Raw genomic sequence first — 17,955 nt, 5'->3', positions numbered from 1 at the left:
ACTGCCATTGGAACATGCTCAAATTCCGACTTTAACCAATTGAAAATCTTGGTTAGTTTAAGGGCCTCCTTAACTAGAAACTTTTTCTTAATCTGGGCTTCAACGGACGGTGTACTTTTTGCTCCCTTATGCCTGCACTAGTGGAAGAACAGATAGAAACATCTACTCCTAATACATGTCTATTTTGAATGTATTATATGTACATATGTTCTTTCCGCCGGTGAGTGGCTGATAAAATTAAAAATAAATGTCGGGTTACATTTAACTCACTTCCTGCTAGCTAGAGTATAGAAAGTAAATGTCACCCATGCTGTTGTTGATACAGTTGTATTTTATGTGGAATTGACTGTGACGCAAATATGTATACCCACACTTCCATAAATCAGCTTAACTAAACTGGAGTGAAAATCCACCTACCTTTTTTTGGTACCAAGGACGGTATTTGACCAAAATAGAGGACTCGTTTTCAAGGACACCTCAAGGAAGATTGAATTTTTCGACCGGCAGAAACCCACCATTGTTACCTCTCGTCTCGAGGTGCGATGCTGACTTGTAATGCTGCACATTAGCAAGGATAAGGTTAATATTGACAAAACCTAACATTAATGAAATGAACGGAACTTTTATATCACTTACTCGTAAAAAGTTCATCCTTCAGAGTGAATAGGGCTCCCAATATAATATTTATATTTTTCACGAAAATCTTCCAGTGCACAAACTTTTTGATATGCGTACTATTTATAGAATCGAAGTACAAAGTAATTGGCATAATCTTCTTCTCGATTGTAAGAATTTCTTCTTCCATGAACGACCTTACGCTAAATTATTGGAGAAAGTGCGTCATACACTTTCCTCTTTAGACCTCTCATTGATTTGATTATTAACAAAGTGGGAATATTGGCGTCCACAGATAGATATACGCAGGTGTGTATATGTGTTTTCGTTTTATATCCTCATTTCACATCATCAATTTATTTTCATTATAACTGCACATGAAAACATTTTCATTTCGTGTAACGAAAAGAAAGTTACTTTCCCATCGCGATCCATTTTGACGTGGTTTTCGAGGAATTACATCTTCTTTGTAGAACGAGAAAGGCCACAGTTTGCCGTGTGCAGCAGAAAGACATATCATCCCTTGTCCATAATGGTAATGGTGGCGGTGGTAGCGATGGGAGTCATGACGGTAATACTTTGGCAAAAGATGAAGTGACAAGTTTAGCTTTGATCTTCGTTTTAATGATGGTAATGTACACTGGGGAGATTATTACGTGTATAAAGTCATTTCTTTTGCACATTTTGTTGATGCTATTGTTGGTTTGTTGTTTGCCTTTGCTCTTCACTTAAGATAACCCCCTTAAGTGAAGTATCTCAGCCAAGGAGAACAACGAAAATTGTATAAAAGTAAAAAATGAGAAAAACTTATAACATTTCATTGCAATATTTTTTGAGATGGTGGTTTTTGTTTGTTGGTATTGCTTTTTGATGTGGCTTTTTTCTTTATTTCAATGTTTTTTTTTGTGTATTTACGCTCCATTTTGGAGCCATTGTTTCAAATTGCTCAGGGCAATGTTGCTTGCATTTTTTATTTTTTGATTCTCCATTATGGATTCTCACGGCTGTTCCTATAAATGTTAGGTGTTTTCATATAATAAAAGGCTTTAAAGGAAGTGCTCTTTTCTTTTATCATCACTTCTTTTATAAGTAAACAAATTGGTAGGAAAAACATGTTCTCGGTGTCTTGCAGACTCCTTCCCCTCACTTCATGCCCGCATCATTCCTTAATGGAGGCATTTGGAGGGAATCGTGAAGCATTTGAGGATTCCAACACAGCCAAGGCTATTTTGTGTGGTGCAATGGAATCTCTAATATCTCCTCGCTCTAATAGTTAATACAGAAGTCTTTCAAGAATAGATACAAATTAGCAATGTGGTTGCGGTAACATGGTCGCTGGTTTAGATTCAAGTCTAGGAGAAGCAACCAATCGGTTTGGTGCTAGTACAAACTTTACATAGTTCACATTTATCAAATGTAGCTGGAAGTTCAATATCTTGGCATTCAGACGAATTGTTTGATAATTTCCTTGAAATGACATGATCATGTGACAGTAGTCACAGAAGGTTCAACTTGATTATTCATTCAAATCTATTGTAAACGGTCCGAAAGTTGCAATGAAGTGATGTAATTGACATTAACCTCGTCTTGCCATTGGTGTGTTCGGCTCGTCAAACATGGCATGCATTTGTTTAAGGTTTACAGAAAAAAATAACATCAGTTCAGTTGCTAACTGTTTTTTTTTTATTGGGAGTTGGAATGCTTCAAAAACTTCCGCTGACTCGTGTCAGCCGATTACGTGCGACATTTTACCTATAAAAACCACCTCCTTCTTCTTCTACTTTCCCCGCGATACCGCGGTATTATGTCGTGGTACTCAATCAGAACTTACCGTATTCTTAAATGATTTAATAGTTTCTTTTTCCGTCTGACCCCTTTTGTCAAAGATTCTTGTCTTATCGCTTTTTCGACTTCCATATCCCCGTCGATTCAACATACGCTCCATGATGTTTTTGGATGTAATCGCTCTCTAATTGTAGCTTTATTTTGGCCTGCGAACCTCCGCCGTTTGCGAAATTTTGTGCAAACTACTCTTAAATTCACTTTCGAATCTTAAAATTATTCATTAATATAGGGCATAGTATGAATTCGATCCAAACCTGCTGATCCCGCTACCAATTGGGACAAAGACTAACAAAGAAGCATTTTGGAAAGTTTAGTTTAAGTCTTACTATTATCAGTAAAGTTATAAGTATATGTTATGTCAAAGTTGGCTTTTCTACATAAACTTTACTGCGCCCTAAGATATCATATGTAGAATTTCAGTATCGACTGGTGTGAATAATGTGATGCGCCCAATGTGTTACACTATGGAAAAGGGACAAACGGAACCATCGGAGATCCAAATATTTTTACTTAAGAAATCTAAAAAATCTTCCACATTTAATGTACCTTACACTATGTAATGGAACCCTTCACCTAAAGTATTCGACGAAAGAGTCGCCCTAGGAACACTGGGTGCAGAACATTCACAGTCATCCACAGCTGGGCCGACTGGTGTCCGACGTCAAATCACGATACAAATCCCACTGCGACCAGTGAGATTTTAACCGCGACCTTCCGTATGACAGCCTTGTGGTTTAACCACTCAGTTATCCGGACACTTAATAATAGATGCAAAGTTGAGAGATTTGGAAGTAGGGAATTTTGAAGCGAATCTGCAGCACTGACGGAACATTTGTGTGACAAGGACAACCTAGTATTATAGGTAGGCCAAGGATATGTTATATGATAAAACAGATGCGCGAAACATTTAGCTTCGACTTTTCCAGAAGGAATAAATCTTTTTTTTTTCGAGCATGTTTTGTCGTGATTGGTTTCGTTATTTGGCTCTATCAAATGCCTGATCTGGATGCAGTCTCAAGGCCTTTAAATCCCCATCCAGCGTATCAAGCCACCGTTGTTGCGGCTTGCCTTTTGGTCGTTTACCATCAACTTGGATGTTTACACCGATCTTGGCAAGTGAATGAGATTTGAGATTTGGATGCACTATGGCTTCTAAAATTACTTTTGTGCTTGATTCCAGCGTTTCGAATTGTTCCTTTCGGCAATTTAATCTTAAAGGTGACAGTTTCCATGATTGAACTCTTGGGTGCAATTTATTAATTAGGTTCTAGGTTCGTATTTTTGGGTCTTTTGAATTACTCCTGGTGGTAAACTTTTGACACATGAGTATGTTTGGTCATATATTTGACCAAATCGACCCGAAACCAAAATGTGCTCCTGTGTTCTGGACTAAGTGGACGTACAGCTTTTCTCACTTTTTAAGCAGATGTTGCGATCCATTCTAGTCTTATTTATACTAGACGTTAATATAAGTTCTCTTGGGATTTTAAAGTATTATTCGCCGAGAGTCTTTTGTCATTTTGATGCTACATTCTCAAATCAGGAATAAGTTCGTTCGTCGATTTGATTTAACCAGACTAGAATTTTATCATTATTGGTGTTGGGTTTCTGACTATATTATCAATGGCGCAGTAACCGGTATTCGGTCTAGACTGCCTTAATAAGGCACTCCAGGCATCACGATTTTGCACCAAGGTCCATCAATTTGACATCCCCTATATGGTATCTAGGCTCCGAAATACCCTCCATACCGATATCTATTCAAATAAAGTAATATTATATTACTATAATTTTCAGTAACTGCCTGCAAAGCCCCCTTAGGTTGATTCTAGCACCACGAAACAATATAGAATATAATATAAAGCATGATCCTGCCAAGTTTGGTGGAAATTGCATTATAACTAACAAAGTTATAATAGGTCAAATTTTTCATTTCTTTGCAAATTCAAGTTGATATGCATATATTAAGTGCTACGTACTAATGGGACAAATGCATACTCAAATCTCTTTATAGAATAAATAAACAAAACCTTTCATACCTGAAGTGTCCAGCTCCCGGTTTCTCGACTGATTTAACCATATATTACCTTTATAGACTTCCCGAGCTGGATCATCCTCACTCATACGGATGACACGCTCACTGCGGATTTTACCCACAACCAGACGGTGATTTGCTCAAATTAATTGTATTCCATACAACCACACATTTGCAGCCAAGCTACTTTTATAGTTTCATGCTAGGAAAATCTTTCCAGTAACGCATGCTAGGTACAACGTCGAAAACGTTTCTGACCTTGTCTTTATTGAGACTTTGAATACCTTAGCGGTGGCGGTAGTTGGTAGCAAAGCTTTGCTTTCGCATGTTCTTCTGGAAATTTCCAATAGTACTTTTCTGGTACTATTATCTCGGAAGTCTCTTATGACAGTCACGATGCGTAGCAGCTGTGCACGTATACGTCACCTACCATAGCTAACATAAAACTGCCTCTTGCAATCTGGTACAATGTGGCCGTTACGGTCCCACTAGTCTACTTCCTGGCAAAGATTCCTATAAGGTTAACTTCAGAGGTGATCTGTGAATGCAAACTGTGAGTAAAGTAAGGTTTAATTAATCTTATTTGTTGCTCTTGCTAACACCTACCTCAGTTCTGGTTGTTTGGCGCTACTAGCAGTAGTATGGCTGTCACGTTACCCCCCCCCCCCCCCCTTTTTTTCTTCGTACTCCACAGGTAGCAATATTCCCTTTATTTCCACAACTTCTGGATGGAATAGACAAATCAATTTCACTTTGCGTGATAAAATCGGATCCCTTCTATCTTGCCGAAATATACTCATAATTTTATAAATGGCCGTATTCCGGGCCCCTGAGGACGCGCAGTACGGTGAAAATGACCCCTGTCCTTGATGCCGATGCACATGGAATTTAATGGGCTCCTATCAGGAGGTTGGATCCGGCTTTTACAAAAATGTCGATGGCTGGCTTTTACTGGGAGTTGTGTGCTGGTGGTGACCCAAGAGGAATTGACAGCTCCTGATGAATAGATTTAGGGATTCAATTTGAAATGAAAAGGGAAGGGAGGAAGTTTCGCATTTCTTAGTTATCTGAAACGCTGGTGTTACGTCCCCTATAATACACGTGTGACCTCTAAATGCTTTTTACTATCATGGGTAATATTTATCTTTTAATTATTATCTTCCATCAGAAGCTCTTCTTTCCAGCAAATATTCAGCTAGTAATGATGTTATAATTTTCATAAAATGTTAGGTTTCCATTTTTCTGAAACCTGAATCATCAAAGTAATTTGTCAACCTGCTTCTCTGCTTGTTTCTGCCACTTATAAACACAACGAAAGAGAAACTTGCAAAGCCAATTAACCGAAAGCACCTGATTGTCAATAGCATTAATCGCGAACATAATTCTTACATTCGTGTTTTCATCACCCAAGCAGTTGTCGACAGAAATCGTTTAAAATTCTAGGATATAAGCTATAGTTGCATTGAAATACAACCCCCGTCCGCTAACCTTTACTAACTAGCCGACCGTTCCAAATGAGTTCAGAATTATGTGTTCACGTGCCAAGACGAGCAAGATAGGAAAGTGAAATATTTTTACACGTATTTATGTGCATTGGCATGTAGTGGGTAAAAGAGTCTAAGTTGTTTAGCGGGGCTAACAAGCTTATATCGGGTTGCACAAGAGAGTCAACTAACCAGAAAATCCCTTCAACTACTTGCAATTCACCTCGTTTTGTAACAATCGACCTCTCTGGTTAACTTTAATACCTTTGTCGTTTGCAATCAACATAAGAAAATCGTTTACCTTTTTAAGCTCGCGGGCTTATTTCCCGCCTTGGCTACTATGCTTTTCTCAGTTGTTTGTGTGAAACTATCGTTTGTTCGTTGGTCAATCCACTTGGGAAGCGTTTGGCCTACCTGAGAACATAATATTTGGAGGTGAAACAGTTTGTATTAATGGAATGGACACCGCGATTTTGACAGCCCTGGTATGTATTGGTCCTGCAAAAGGGGCTCATGTAGCATGAAGCATTACGCCCTTAGAATCGGATATGAAATATATGATGTCTAGTGGCTATGATATTCCCCCGCCCAGTTAATACTATCTTACTCGGTTTCAGCTTTTTGGAAATTTTACCTTAACTGTCATTCGTTATACAAACTGAGTAGAAACTAAAAGATTTAAAAGTTATAGACAATTTTTAGTCAACAAGTGTAATTCCACTAGATTTTCCATCAACCTTTTTAAAGAGCCAATTGTTCTTGTATTTTCCGTAAAGTTAAGTCGATGTATACTGTACACAAAATAATCGCTCCTTTACCGAGTCAAACTAAATTTTCTATGGCAAAACGCTTTCACTGAAACCTTAGAAAAGCGACGACGTTCCATATCGCAAACTGTTGTATGTTAGTTGATGCATTTGGTAGTTGATTGTGCAGAGTGGGTGCCTTCAGTTCAAATAGTAGTGAAGCCTTATTTGAGCCCCCTTTTTCTTCGGACTATTGCTTTTAATCCGTCTTCGAATAAATTGCATGACATCGAATTATGTGTCAGTTTTCTTTGCGTGAATATTCTATTTGGTTGACTAGTCGAGTTTGTTCAGTTGTGAAAAAATAAGCAGCTGCAAGTGAGCATGGTTCGAGGTTGATGCCGTTCAAATTGATTGGGTTGGCGATCTTCCCACTATGCATTTAATGCCGATATGAGGTAGACAGAAAAAAGTAAACCACCTGTTTGTTGGCATGAAAGTACTGCAATTTAATGAATACGAATCACCAGTTTTAGAGAGGCTAAAGACCACAATAGGGTTCGTTTCAAATGAGGCATACTGAAGATTTTCAATGAGACTTTGCTTCAGTTTTATTATCATCCACCTAACACTATCAAAATGATATGTCTAAAGCGACGGAACAAACACAAAGCCAAACACAAGAACTCATGACTAAAGCTATATTCCAATCAGTATGATGGTATCGAGAGGCTGACTTTCAGTCAACGCGGCCATCAGACTACCCATATTTGTCTAAAACGACTAGTTTTCATTTCTAAGGTGTATTCAAAATATATCCAATATTTACCCTGTGACATGAGAAAGGCTTGATATTATAGGTTCTAAGATGAAGGCAGAGTGCGCCGTTCAGAATTTTAATTTGTATCAAAGCCATTATGATGAAATGATCAATAAACAAGTCGGAATACCGGAAGCTCGACGCTTCAGGTAAACGGTTTTGTATTCATCTTATGTGAGCAACTCTCTGTGCACGTTTGCCATTCGTACATATGTAGCTAAGAATACAAAATAATCCGCAATATTTTTCTAAACTCTAAGATACACATGTGTACATATATATCAACGACATAAATAATGTGTTCATCCACATTGGCCATTACCGCATTGATAAATTGATCTAACGCATTTTCACTTTACTCCGTGCACAAAAGCACGTAGGTAAATTAAAAACTGCTGGTTACCAGGTACACATATGACTATTATATTGGTTAATACCAGCACATTTCTTCCTTGAGTAATTGACACTGGAATGCAAATAATTAAAAATCCAAAAAAGGAAAACTAAACGTCCTCATGAACTCCGCTGTTCAGATAATTTCACTTTATATGATGATGACGTCATACACTTCATAGGGTGCAATAAATTTACCTGAAATGCGAAATTGTGACCTTCTATAACTTTTTTAATAATAGTTGGATTGCCTTCAAACTTTTCGGAATTATTTCATATATTATCGCCTATTCTGCTGTCAAAGTTTGTATTTCTGGGATGGGTTTTCCTGTAAATTTCTAAAATATGGTAATAAACTATTGTTAACTTTATTTATGCGGATGTGGGACGGGATGTATTTTGAGGTCTAGGTTTGATGTTTTTTCTGATTTTTCGGTTGAATGGGTTCTGAGAACGAGACGTGTTTCACTTTTTGAGTCACACATTATGAGGCATATTTCCCCCATGTTTTACCCAATATTAGAAATAAGACCAGTTTCGCAAATTATTATTCGAGCTCTTTAATTTGATACCCCACATGGCCATATTAAGTGGAAAAAATTCTTCCTTCAAAGTTAACGCAAAATGGCGCCCTTGCTGCATGTAAAAGGGCACACAGACCGCATGTTCTCACTATACTTCGTGACAATCGGTGCAGCCGTTTCCAAGTAAATCGCGTGTGACAGGTAGATAGACAGACACACATTGAATCGATTCTAATAAGGTTTTGTTTCATACAAAACCTTAAAAGTAGATGCGGAACGCATTAAAATTATCTTTGATAATTTTTTTGTGTAAGCGGAAGGCATTACGCGCCTTCAAGTCGGAAAATTTCTTGCACCAATGATAGGGGAGAAGAAGAAGAGTACTGGTAGTTCAAGGAACCGTTTGTCGCTAGTAGACTAGCGTAGAAAGCGTTCTGGAGGTGTGGGCCGGCATATTAGATAAAACCCATACTTAGAGGTACAAGACTCGATATTTTAATTGCCTGATAAACTCCATGATTTATTCCATAGGAGTTTAGGATTCCGCAAACAACCGAAACGTTTGAGTGTGGATAAGCACAGTTTTTTTTCTGGTTTACGCTTACTTAAGCTAATTTAAGGTAAAGATTCTGGCCAAACCATGCTCACCACAACTTCTAGTTTCTGAAAAAGGGTGTTTAAAATAATTGTTCCCTTTTGGATCCCCGCACTCCTCGCTTTTGCAATCAAAGTCAAATCCAAAATCTGTTTTAAAACGTGCGTTTCATTTGATACCCCACATGGGTAGGAAAACTTGGATCCATTTTAAAATGTCATGAAAAGCCAACACTTCCAACGTTTCCGATTGTTGGAGCATCTCTTCATTTGTTTCAAATTCTCTAAATAGGCAACGAAATTTACAAAAAAAGGTTACATAATTCATGGGTTCAAATTTCTATTATTTGAACTGGGTTCCTTATTTGTTTCAATAACTGTTCTTGTTTCTTTTGAGCTTCTGTATAGGCATTTTGTAGTAGCAGGACGAAAGCATGAAAAGCAAGAGTGAGAGGGACCTCCTTTATCTTAAAAACTAGTTAATAGTAAAGATAAAAGCGTATATTAATCTCAGTTTCTTTCGAAACATTTAATTGATAATCTTGGACCTAATTTTCAGGAATTGGTTCACTCCAAATCCAAAGGGGCGCGCGTAGAATGTCAGCCGCACTAAAATGGTTTCGGACGCTGTGCTACGTCCTCCCGGAAGATTTTCATAGAAGTTTCCACCCTTCTTTAACTTATTGCCCATCCTAGGATAGTGGACTTCATTGTAAACCATAGTTGATTGTAGAATTGTCACCGTTTTTCAATGTACAGTTAAATTTCGCACACTGCTTCCCAATAATTCAAGGGCTGTTATTACGTTTTGTCTGTTGACAGTGTTTTTGAGGTGTTCTTTGCTTCATTCAAGGATTCGTTACCTTCATCTTATACCTGGGGAAGATGTCAGATTCCGAAGGTTTCCAAATAGGCACAAATATCAGCTCAAGGAACAATTCCGCGGAGAGACTTGTATGACTGGCTTTCCCCTTCTTGGGTGCTTTAGTGGCTCCGATTTCGTTGTTCGTGTTTATTTGCGGCTTTGTTTTCTCCGAGCAGCCTAATGATAATTAAATTAAAGCTTTCAATAGTTATCAATGTTCTCGGCCGGATTATTCAAAGTTCCTATCGTCGTATGAATTTCCGAGGTCCATGTGCTATTCCTCTGTCAATAGCCATGATTACGACACACAATTGACGGTAAGCGTACATCACTTGATAGTCTTTTTTGAGGATCCAACCTGAACTCAATATCCCGTCTGGCACTGGTTCCTGTAACTTGAAGGCACAAATTACACGGTTTATGGTAGTTACTGGTATCAGGTCGACATTTGGTTCGTATCTGCCATCGTTCAATACAAAATCACTGCGGCACAAGGGAATGAGGAATGCCCGACAAAGAATAGAATATATCTGTCTGCCGATAAAGGTGAAATTTTAGCTCAATTTGTAGAAAGCGAACATTCTGGGGTCCCTTCACACAGTTTTTGAGGACCATACGGATGACAGTGCAGAAGCCAATCCTTGTCCGTCTGCGATAGTCAAAAGTTCCTCTGTGCCTGCGTCATGATTTACATTTCTGTAGCAAATTACTTTCAGTATTAGCAGGTTGTTAGACACCTCCCGGCAGGGCATACATATGTCTTTAACTCCTTGCAAAATGTTTGATTCTAAGTGAAATTTACTTGTACTCTGCTTCAACTATAATTAAATAAAAAGGACCATAAAATGCTCATAGTCTGCCATCGAGAACAATTGAAAAACATCCACCGTTATCATTTAAATCTCAATTCCGCTAGTCTACTGAATTAGAAATTTTATTGCTGGAAGGTTACCCAAAATACTCCTAACCACTCAAAATGTGAGTGGAAATTCTAAAGAAGGTGAACTAAAAATTCCAAAATAGTATTATAAGTATTCTACATATGGTGGTTCTGAATGGGCAGATGATATTGAGCTAGAGGGGAACGGCCAACACAGAGGACACAAAACGACTGGCTATCTTGGCAAATATTGTGGAGCTACTACGAAATTAGTCAGTAAGTGAAAAGTAAAACAAAGTTCTTCGCAAGCTACGAATGTTTCGATTCAAATATACCATCATTATCAACGACACAACAGTCATTATTTAGTCCAAGCCTGGCTTACGAAGGAACTCCAAACATATCGCTTTTGCACCGAGCTCCACCTATTTGATACCTCTAAAAGCTGTTTGAAGTGCGCCATCATTCCATCTGAGGCGGGGTCTACCACGTCCTTTTATTTTCCTGTAGATGTTGCCTTTTCCTGGTTGGATTATCCCCACCTATGTGGATTAGGTGAGCCGCCTATCACAGCCTATCCACAACCAAAATGTCGTAATATCGTTTATAAATTTTATGGTTATATAGGCTACGAAATCGAATATCCTCCTGTAGGGAGCCGAAAATTCTTCGGAGGATTTGAATGCGGTTAAAAGTCGTCCACTTTTTCTTGCAAGGAACTTGAGTTTCGGAGGAATATATGAGGACTGGCAAGATCATTTTTAAGGTTTTGTGTGAAACAAAACCTTATTAGAATCGAGACGGTGTCTGTCTGTCTGTCTGTCCGTCTGTCCGTCTGTCTGTCTGTCTGTCTGTCTTTTTTTTTTTTTTTTTTATGGATGGAGGTGGAAATCTTAGAAAGACACTGCCGCACCAGGTTGCAGCAGCGTGTGGGATTCTCACCCACTAAAACCACCCCCACTTTCTCCTTTTTCCTTCCCCGCGGGACCGCCGCAAAGCATTACTTCGCGGGGTGGACTGCGCTTTACGCGACCACGCCTTCCGTTCTTCGCGTCCTCCTTGCGCGCTCCGCTATTGCCAGTTCCTCTTGTATTCGTTTGATGGCGGTGTTCACCGCACACCAGTTTCCCTCCGATTTCAACATTTCCCCGACGATATTCTGCGGGCTTAGAGTGGTTTTCAGGGAGTCTTCCAGACTCCTCCTTTCTGAGAGAAATCGTGGACAGTGGAACATAACATGCTCCGGGTCCTCAGGTGTGCAACCACATTCAGGACACAAGGGAGAATCATCCAGCCTGAATTGGTGCAGGTACTTCCTGTAACCACCATGTCCTGACAGGAATTGCGTTAGATGGTAGTTAATCTCACCGTGTCGTCGCTGGATCCACTCTTCAATACGGGGAATCAAAGTGTGGGTCCAGCGACCCCTCTGCGAGTCATCCCACCGTTTCTGCCACTTTTCCAGCGACTCTCGCCTTGCCGCCTTTCGGCATTCTGCATCCTTTTCAAGAGGATTCATTTTCCTTGTCTCGTATAGGCAGCGTGTCTCACTTGCCAGAATGTCTATCGGGATCATTTCCGCAATAACACACGCTGCCTCGCCTGATATTGTTCTGAAGGCGCTGCACACCCTTAGCGCCACTAAGCGGTAAGTCATATTTACTCTCCTACGATTACTCTCACACGCTAATGCTTCCTCCCAAACTGGTGCCGCGTATAATAGTGTGGAGCGAACCACTCCGGCTACAAGTAATCTGCGACTGTACCTTGGACCTCCAATGTTAGGCATCATCCGCGCTAATGATACGCTGGTATTTGCCGCTTTCTCACAGGCATAGTCCAGATGTCCCCTGAAATTGATCTTAGCGTCAATCATCACCCCCAGGTATTTGATAACCGGCTTCGAAGTGATGACGTGACCACCAACGCGAATATTAATTGTATTCCTCTTCCTATGATTGGTAATCAAGACCGCCTCCGTCTTTTGTTCCGCAAGGTCAAGCTGAACCATCTCCAGCCACGCTTTTATGGCGCTAATGGTTTCGTTAACGTACATTTCGACGTCTTCAGGTTCTTTCGCGACGACAACCACAGCTAGATCATCTGCGAAACCGATTATCGTGGCCTTATTTGGCACGGGAAGGACAAGGACCCCATTGTACATGACGTTCCACAGGAGAGGACCCAACACTGAGCCCTGTGGTACTCCTGCGGTGACGGTGTACTGCTTGGATCCCTCATCCGTGTCGTACCACAGTGTCCTCTCCGAAAGGTAACTGTTGAGGAGCTTAGTCAAGTAACTAGGGACACCCGTTTTAGCCAGTGAACTTTTTATCCACTCCCAGCTTGCGGAATTGAACGCATTTTTGATGTCCAACGTCACTACGGCACAGCATTTTTTAGACGACATCGCGTCTCGAGCCAGCTTCAAAACAACGTCTACGGCGTCGATCGTTGAGTGGGCTTGACGAAATCCAAATTGTCGCTCCGATAGTCCATCCTTGTATTCGATGATAGGGAGCAGTCTGTTGTTGATGACCCTTTCGAGCATCTTTCCTGCCGTGTCGATAAGGCAAATCGGTCGGTATGATGATGGGTGTCCTGGGTGTTTATTCGGCTTCGGGAGCAAAACTAGTTTTTGCCTCTTCCACCGATCGGGGAAAATTCCTTCTATCATGCATGTCTCAAACACGCTGATAAACCAGTCGGGTCTGGTCTTAACAGCGAGTTTAAGGGCTCTATTGGGAACAGCATCCAGACCGGGTGCTTTGTTATCACCGATTCTCCGGCAAATTTGCATAAGTTCCTCCTCAGTTACCGCAGGTATGGTGTAGACGTCCAGTGCTCGCTTGTGTTGTTTGCGTTCCCCTTTATCCGGGGGGAAGAGCGACGTCACGATATCGAGCAGAAGATGCGGGCAGGTCAATTGTGGTGTTCGCCCTCTCATCTTCTTCATAACTATCCTGTACGCTGTTCCCCAGGGGCTTTGGTCTGCCTCTGTGCAAAGCTGCTTGAAGCATTCTCGCTTGCTGGTCCGTATAGCCTGCTTAAGCCTACCTCGAAGGTTCACATATGCTAGCCGTTTCTCGTCGAAGTCTGGTCTTGCTCTAGATCGTTGGCAGATCCTTCTAGCACGAAAACATGCATTCCGTAGCACTACGATCTCTTCATTCCACCAATAGTTTGAGCGCCTTTTTGCGAGAACTCGTCGCCTCGGCATAGCAGCGTCGCATGCTCTTGTTATGCGCACCACCGGGACATTGGCCTCCCAATAGCATCTCTATGAATGCATCCTCCTCAAGCCCTTTCACGGACCAGCCCCGGTTTCCAGCCTCACGGGAGCACGCATCGACGCATGGCCTGTCTGTCTGTCTGTCTGTCTGTCTGTCTGTCTGTCTGTCTGTCACACCCGTTTTATTCGGAAACGGCTAGACCGATTGTCACGAAAATTGGTGAGAGTATGTAATCTGGTGATCCCTTTACATGCAGTAAGTGGCGCCATCTTGTGTTAAGTTTAAGGGGGGCTCCCCATACATGTGAATGGAGGGTACAAATTTGTTTTTCACAGAATGTGGGCCATGTGGGGTATCAAATGAAAGGTATCAATTAGTACTTTTCGAAACTGGTGCAATATTTGATATTGGGTGAAACATGGAGGAGTGAGCGCTCAAAATATGACCTACAAAAAGTGTAACAGGTCTCGTTCTCAGAACCTATCCAACCGAAAAATCTGAAAAAAATCACAGTGGCGCATCTCTACGAAATCTAGGCCTCAGAATATATCCGGCTCCGACGTCTGCACAAATAAAGTTAATAATAGTATATTTCCACATTTTACAAATTTACCCGGCACCCCCCTTATGTTCATCCCAGAAGTACAAAATTCGGCATGCGTGTAATGAAGAACATAATGCACAATTTGGTCAAGTTTGAAGAAAATCCAATTATTATTAACAAAGTTATAGGAGGTGAAACTTTACAATTTTTTGTGAATTTCGTGCACTCTACAACCTGCATGACGTCATCATCACATATCAATTCGTCAATACCACAACGAAATAAGTTCTTATGAATTGGGTCCCAGAGAATTATTTTGTTTTAGTTTTTTTAGTTATTTGCCAGCCAGACATGTGTGCATGTAGGTATATAATATATGCGTGCTAATGAACTTTGCGGGTAGTGCCTAATTCAGATAGATATAAGACGTAAATCGGAAATATGGGTACGATAAATTTATATACGTGCATATATGTATTCGGAAATAGGCAGTTTGTTTGTTTAAGGTGAGCGTAATATCTATGGCTGTAATATGTACGTATGTCTTGTAGTTTGGAAAAGTATGAAGGATTATGTTGGATTTGTAGCTAAATACGGATAGCAAAATATGCGTTGAAATTTCTTACATAAGATGAACACAAAACCTTTATATCCGAAGCGCGAGCTTCCGGTATTCCGACTTGTTTTGTACTGTAAGAGGTTTGACCTTATGGCGAGACGATTTGAACGAAACAGTTTTTGGAAGCTGAAATATGCATTCTCATCATTAGGTCGCGTCTGGAAAGTCGCGGTAGAGCTCTCAAAGTCATAAAATGCGCATAAAGCCTTGCCTAATGATTTGGCCTTTATTGAATTTCTTTTTGAAAAAAAAGATAAGGTCACAATTACATTCAAAAGAGAAGTTCTTCAGGCGCGAAATTTAAATTACTCCTTTTCTGATTTTTTTTTAAATGCAGTTTCCAGATATGATTTAATAAAAATGACAGATATACGATAATTTAATGAGCAAGTTAGTCCAATTACGAGATTTGCAGGAATCGGAAATGCAGTCACTGATTTGAAATGGTCCTTTTAATTTTTAATCAAATATCATTCATTGCTACATTGAATTTTCCTCTAAGAAAAAAAAAGGTCACATTCCACGAACAGCTCAATAATTCCACCCTTTTTCTTTCATTCTTTCCAGATAGTTCATCGACCAACACTACAGAAAATCTTTCCCCGTCACTAAGTCCTCCAGCGTCACATACAAAATCACCATCACCTCATCCTGCTTTCGTGCAAAGTTCCAACGAATCAGATGACGAGAGCCAAGAAATCATTGAAGAAGACGAAGGATGTGGAACGGATGGTCCTTCAGACGGTTCATCGCCACATGGGGGTGATAATTCACAACAAACAAAACGAAAAAAGAAGACCCGAACAGTATTTTCCCGAGCACAAGTGTTTCAATTAGAATCCACGTTTGATATGAAACGATATCTAAGTTCATCGGAACGTGCTGGCCTGGCTGCGTCCTTACGCTTAACCGAAACTCAGGTGAAGATTTGGTTTCAGAATCGTCGCAACAAATGGAAAAGACAATTGGCTGCTGAACTGGAAGCGGCCAATATGGCTAATATGGCGCATGCGGCACAACGGCTTGTTCGTGTCCCGGTTCTGTACCATGAGGGAGCGACAACGGGATTCGTACCACCCCCACCACCACATCCGCACAGTACGCCACTCTACTATCAGAGGGCTGGAAGCCCCCCGAGACCGGCACTTTCGTCCTTGGTATAGGACAATGTCAATAAATCGAGTGCAACTTTTCGGAAGGACTATTCCAGCACTTAGCACATGTGCTACATTTTCAAACGCAGACAAATTTAGAGCAAAAATATTCGAACATGTATCATATTATTGTATTGTAAATAACTCATGGGTGTAGTAGCAAGTTTAAGAATAGTCGCATTGTACTTCTGGTCGAGTATGAATGAATTTCGTCCCAACTGCAGAGCTTGTTTAGTTTGCGAAGAAGGGCAGAAGCGCTTCTCCCATCTATGCATTTTGAATTGGCACGCAATGATGTTCTCTGTCGGCCATTTTGGTTTCGGCAAGCGTCGATGTATATATATTCGAATATTATCAGGGGAAAGTCAAATCAAGGCTTTCACACTTTGTGAATCCTCTTCCTTCCGTCTACTAGCTTTTTCTATTCTCGCTTCTCAGATTTTATCTTAAATTATTGTTCATATAAAGTGGCTGGATCCATATAGGCTTTACGAGGTTTCTCAACAGATTAACATAGGTTGATTTCGTTCCAAATTGTTCAGTGATAAAAGTGTACATTTTAAAATCAGAATAGTTTAAATTGGCAAAAATGTTACCTAAAATCATCATGTATATAGTATATAAAAATAAGAAGCGTATGAATGTTCTTAAGATATCGTAGTATTATCTGATAAACTAATTAAAAAAACTCACAAAAAATTTACTTTCTGTGTAAATTAATTAAAGTGCAAATTTATAATAGAATGAATAATATGGATAAACATGTAAATGTGTTAAGAGTAATTTTAAACTTAAAATTTAAGAAAAATCTGTAAACTTGTTCGTAGATAATTTATTTATTACGAAAAATAAACGCCAAAAAGTGTGAAATAAATAAAGTATAAATCAAAAATATATATAAAAAAAATCAAGAATATATTCAGATAAAATCGGCAGCAAAAAATTAACAAAAGACAGACATAAATGCAATTGTATGGAAATATGAACAAAATATTTTGAAAAATTGAATTGGATAAAATAAAAATGCTTTAATTATTGTTTAAAAACTGTCTTTGATTGAAAATTTATCCTTTTCTAATCAGTTGGGAGAAAAATCGAAAAGCGATTACGATAAGAGTGAATACGATTGTCCACTTCTCTGATTCAATTATGGAACTGGTAATTGTTCCTTTGGGGCACTTTTTCGTTTGGTAATACTGAAAGTCGTTTACTGGTAGGTTTTTTGCTTCCTGTTGGATTTGACCGCTTGATGCTTCAATCCAACATTGTCCAAGAGAAGCGTTCTGAAGATAGCGTAAAGAAAAATTTGAATGGAGATGAACTCCTTCTTGAAGTTTTCTTCTAATGAGGAAAGAACTTTTTATCATACTTGCCTGAATGTGTGTGGAATCCAACAATAAATTGACGAGTACCGGATACGGAATGAAATTTACAGCAGCAATGGGCCAAGAACATAATTTGTCTTTTGGATGCATCTTAATGAACCTTGATAGCACAGGTTATGTTAGGCCTATGCCTATCCGTGGCGCTGTGGTCGCCTACGGAATTTACCTTTCGTGCTCATCATGAATTATTTACAGGAACCATTTAGAGCCACTGCACTT

The 17,955-nt window shown here is 39.7% G+C and overlaps 1 protein-coding gene across 1 annotated transcript in view; it reads left to right on the top strand.

Moving 5' to 3' along the window:
* Positions 1-17,392, top strand: part of LOC119653160 (homeobox protein Hmx) — a 58,800-nt gene extending 41,408 nt beyond the window's left edge. The window contains exon 3 of the mRNA XM_038057701.1: positions 15,765-17,392. Coding sequence (XP_037913629.1) covers positions 15,765-16,360 — 596 coding nt within the window. The 3' untranslated portion in view covers positions 16,361-17,392. The remainder of the gene's footprint in view (positions 1-15,764) is intronic.
* Positions 17,393-17,955: the final 563 nt, after the last annotated feature.

Source organism: Hermetia illucens, chromosome 3 (assembly GCF_905115235.1).
Source record: "Hermetia illucens chromosome 3, iHerIll2.2.curated.20191125, whole genome shotgun sequence".
NCBI lineage: Eukaryota > Metazoa > Arthropoda > Insecta > Diptera > Stratiomyidae > Hermetia > Hermetia illucens.
The sequence above is the reverse complement of the archived record's forward strand: the minus strand, read 5'-3'. Positions and strand labels throughout refer to the sequence as shown.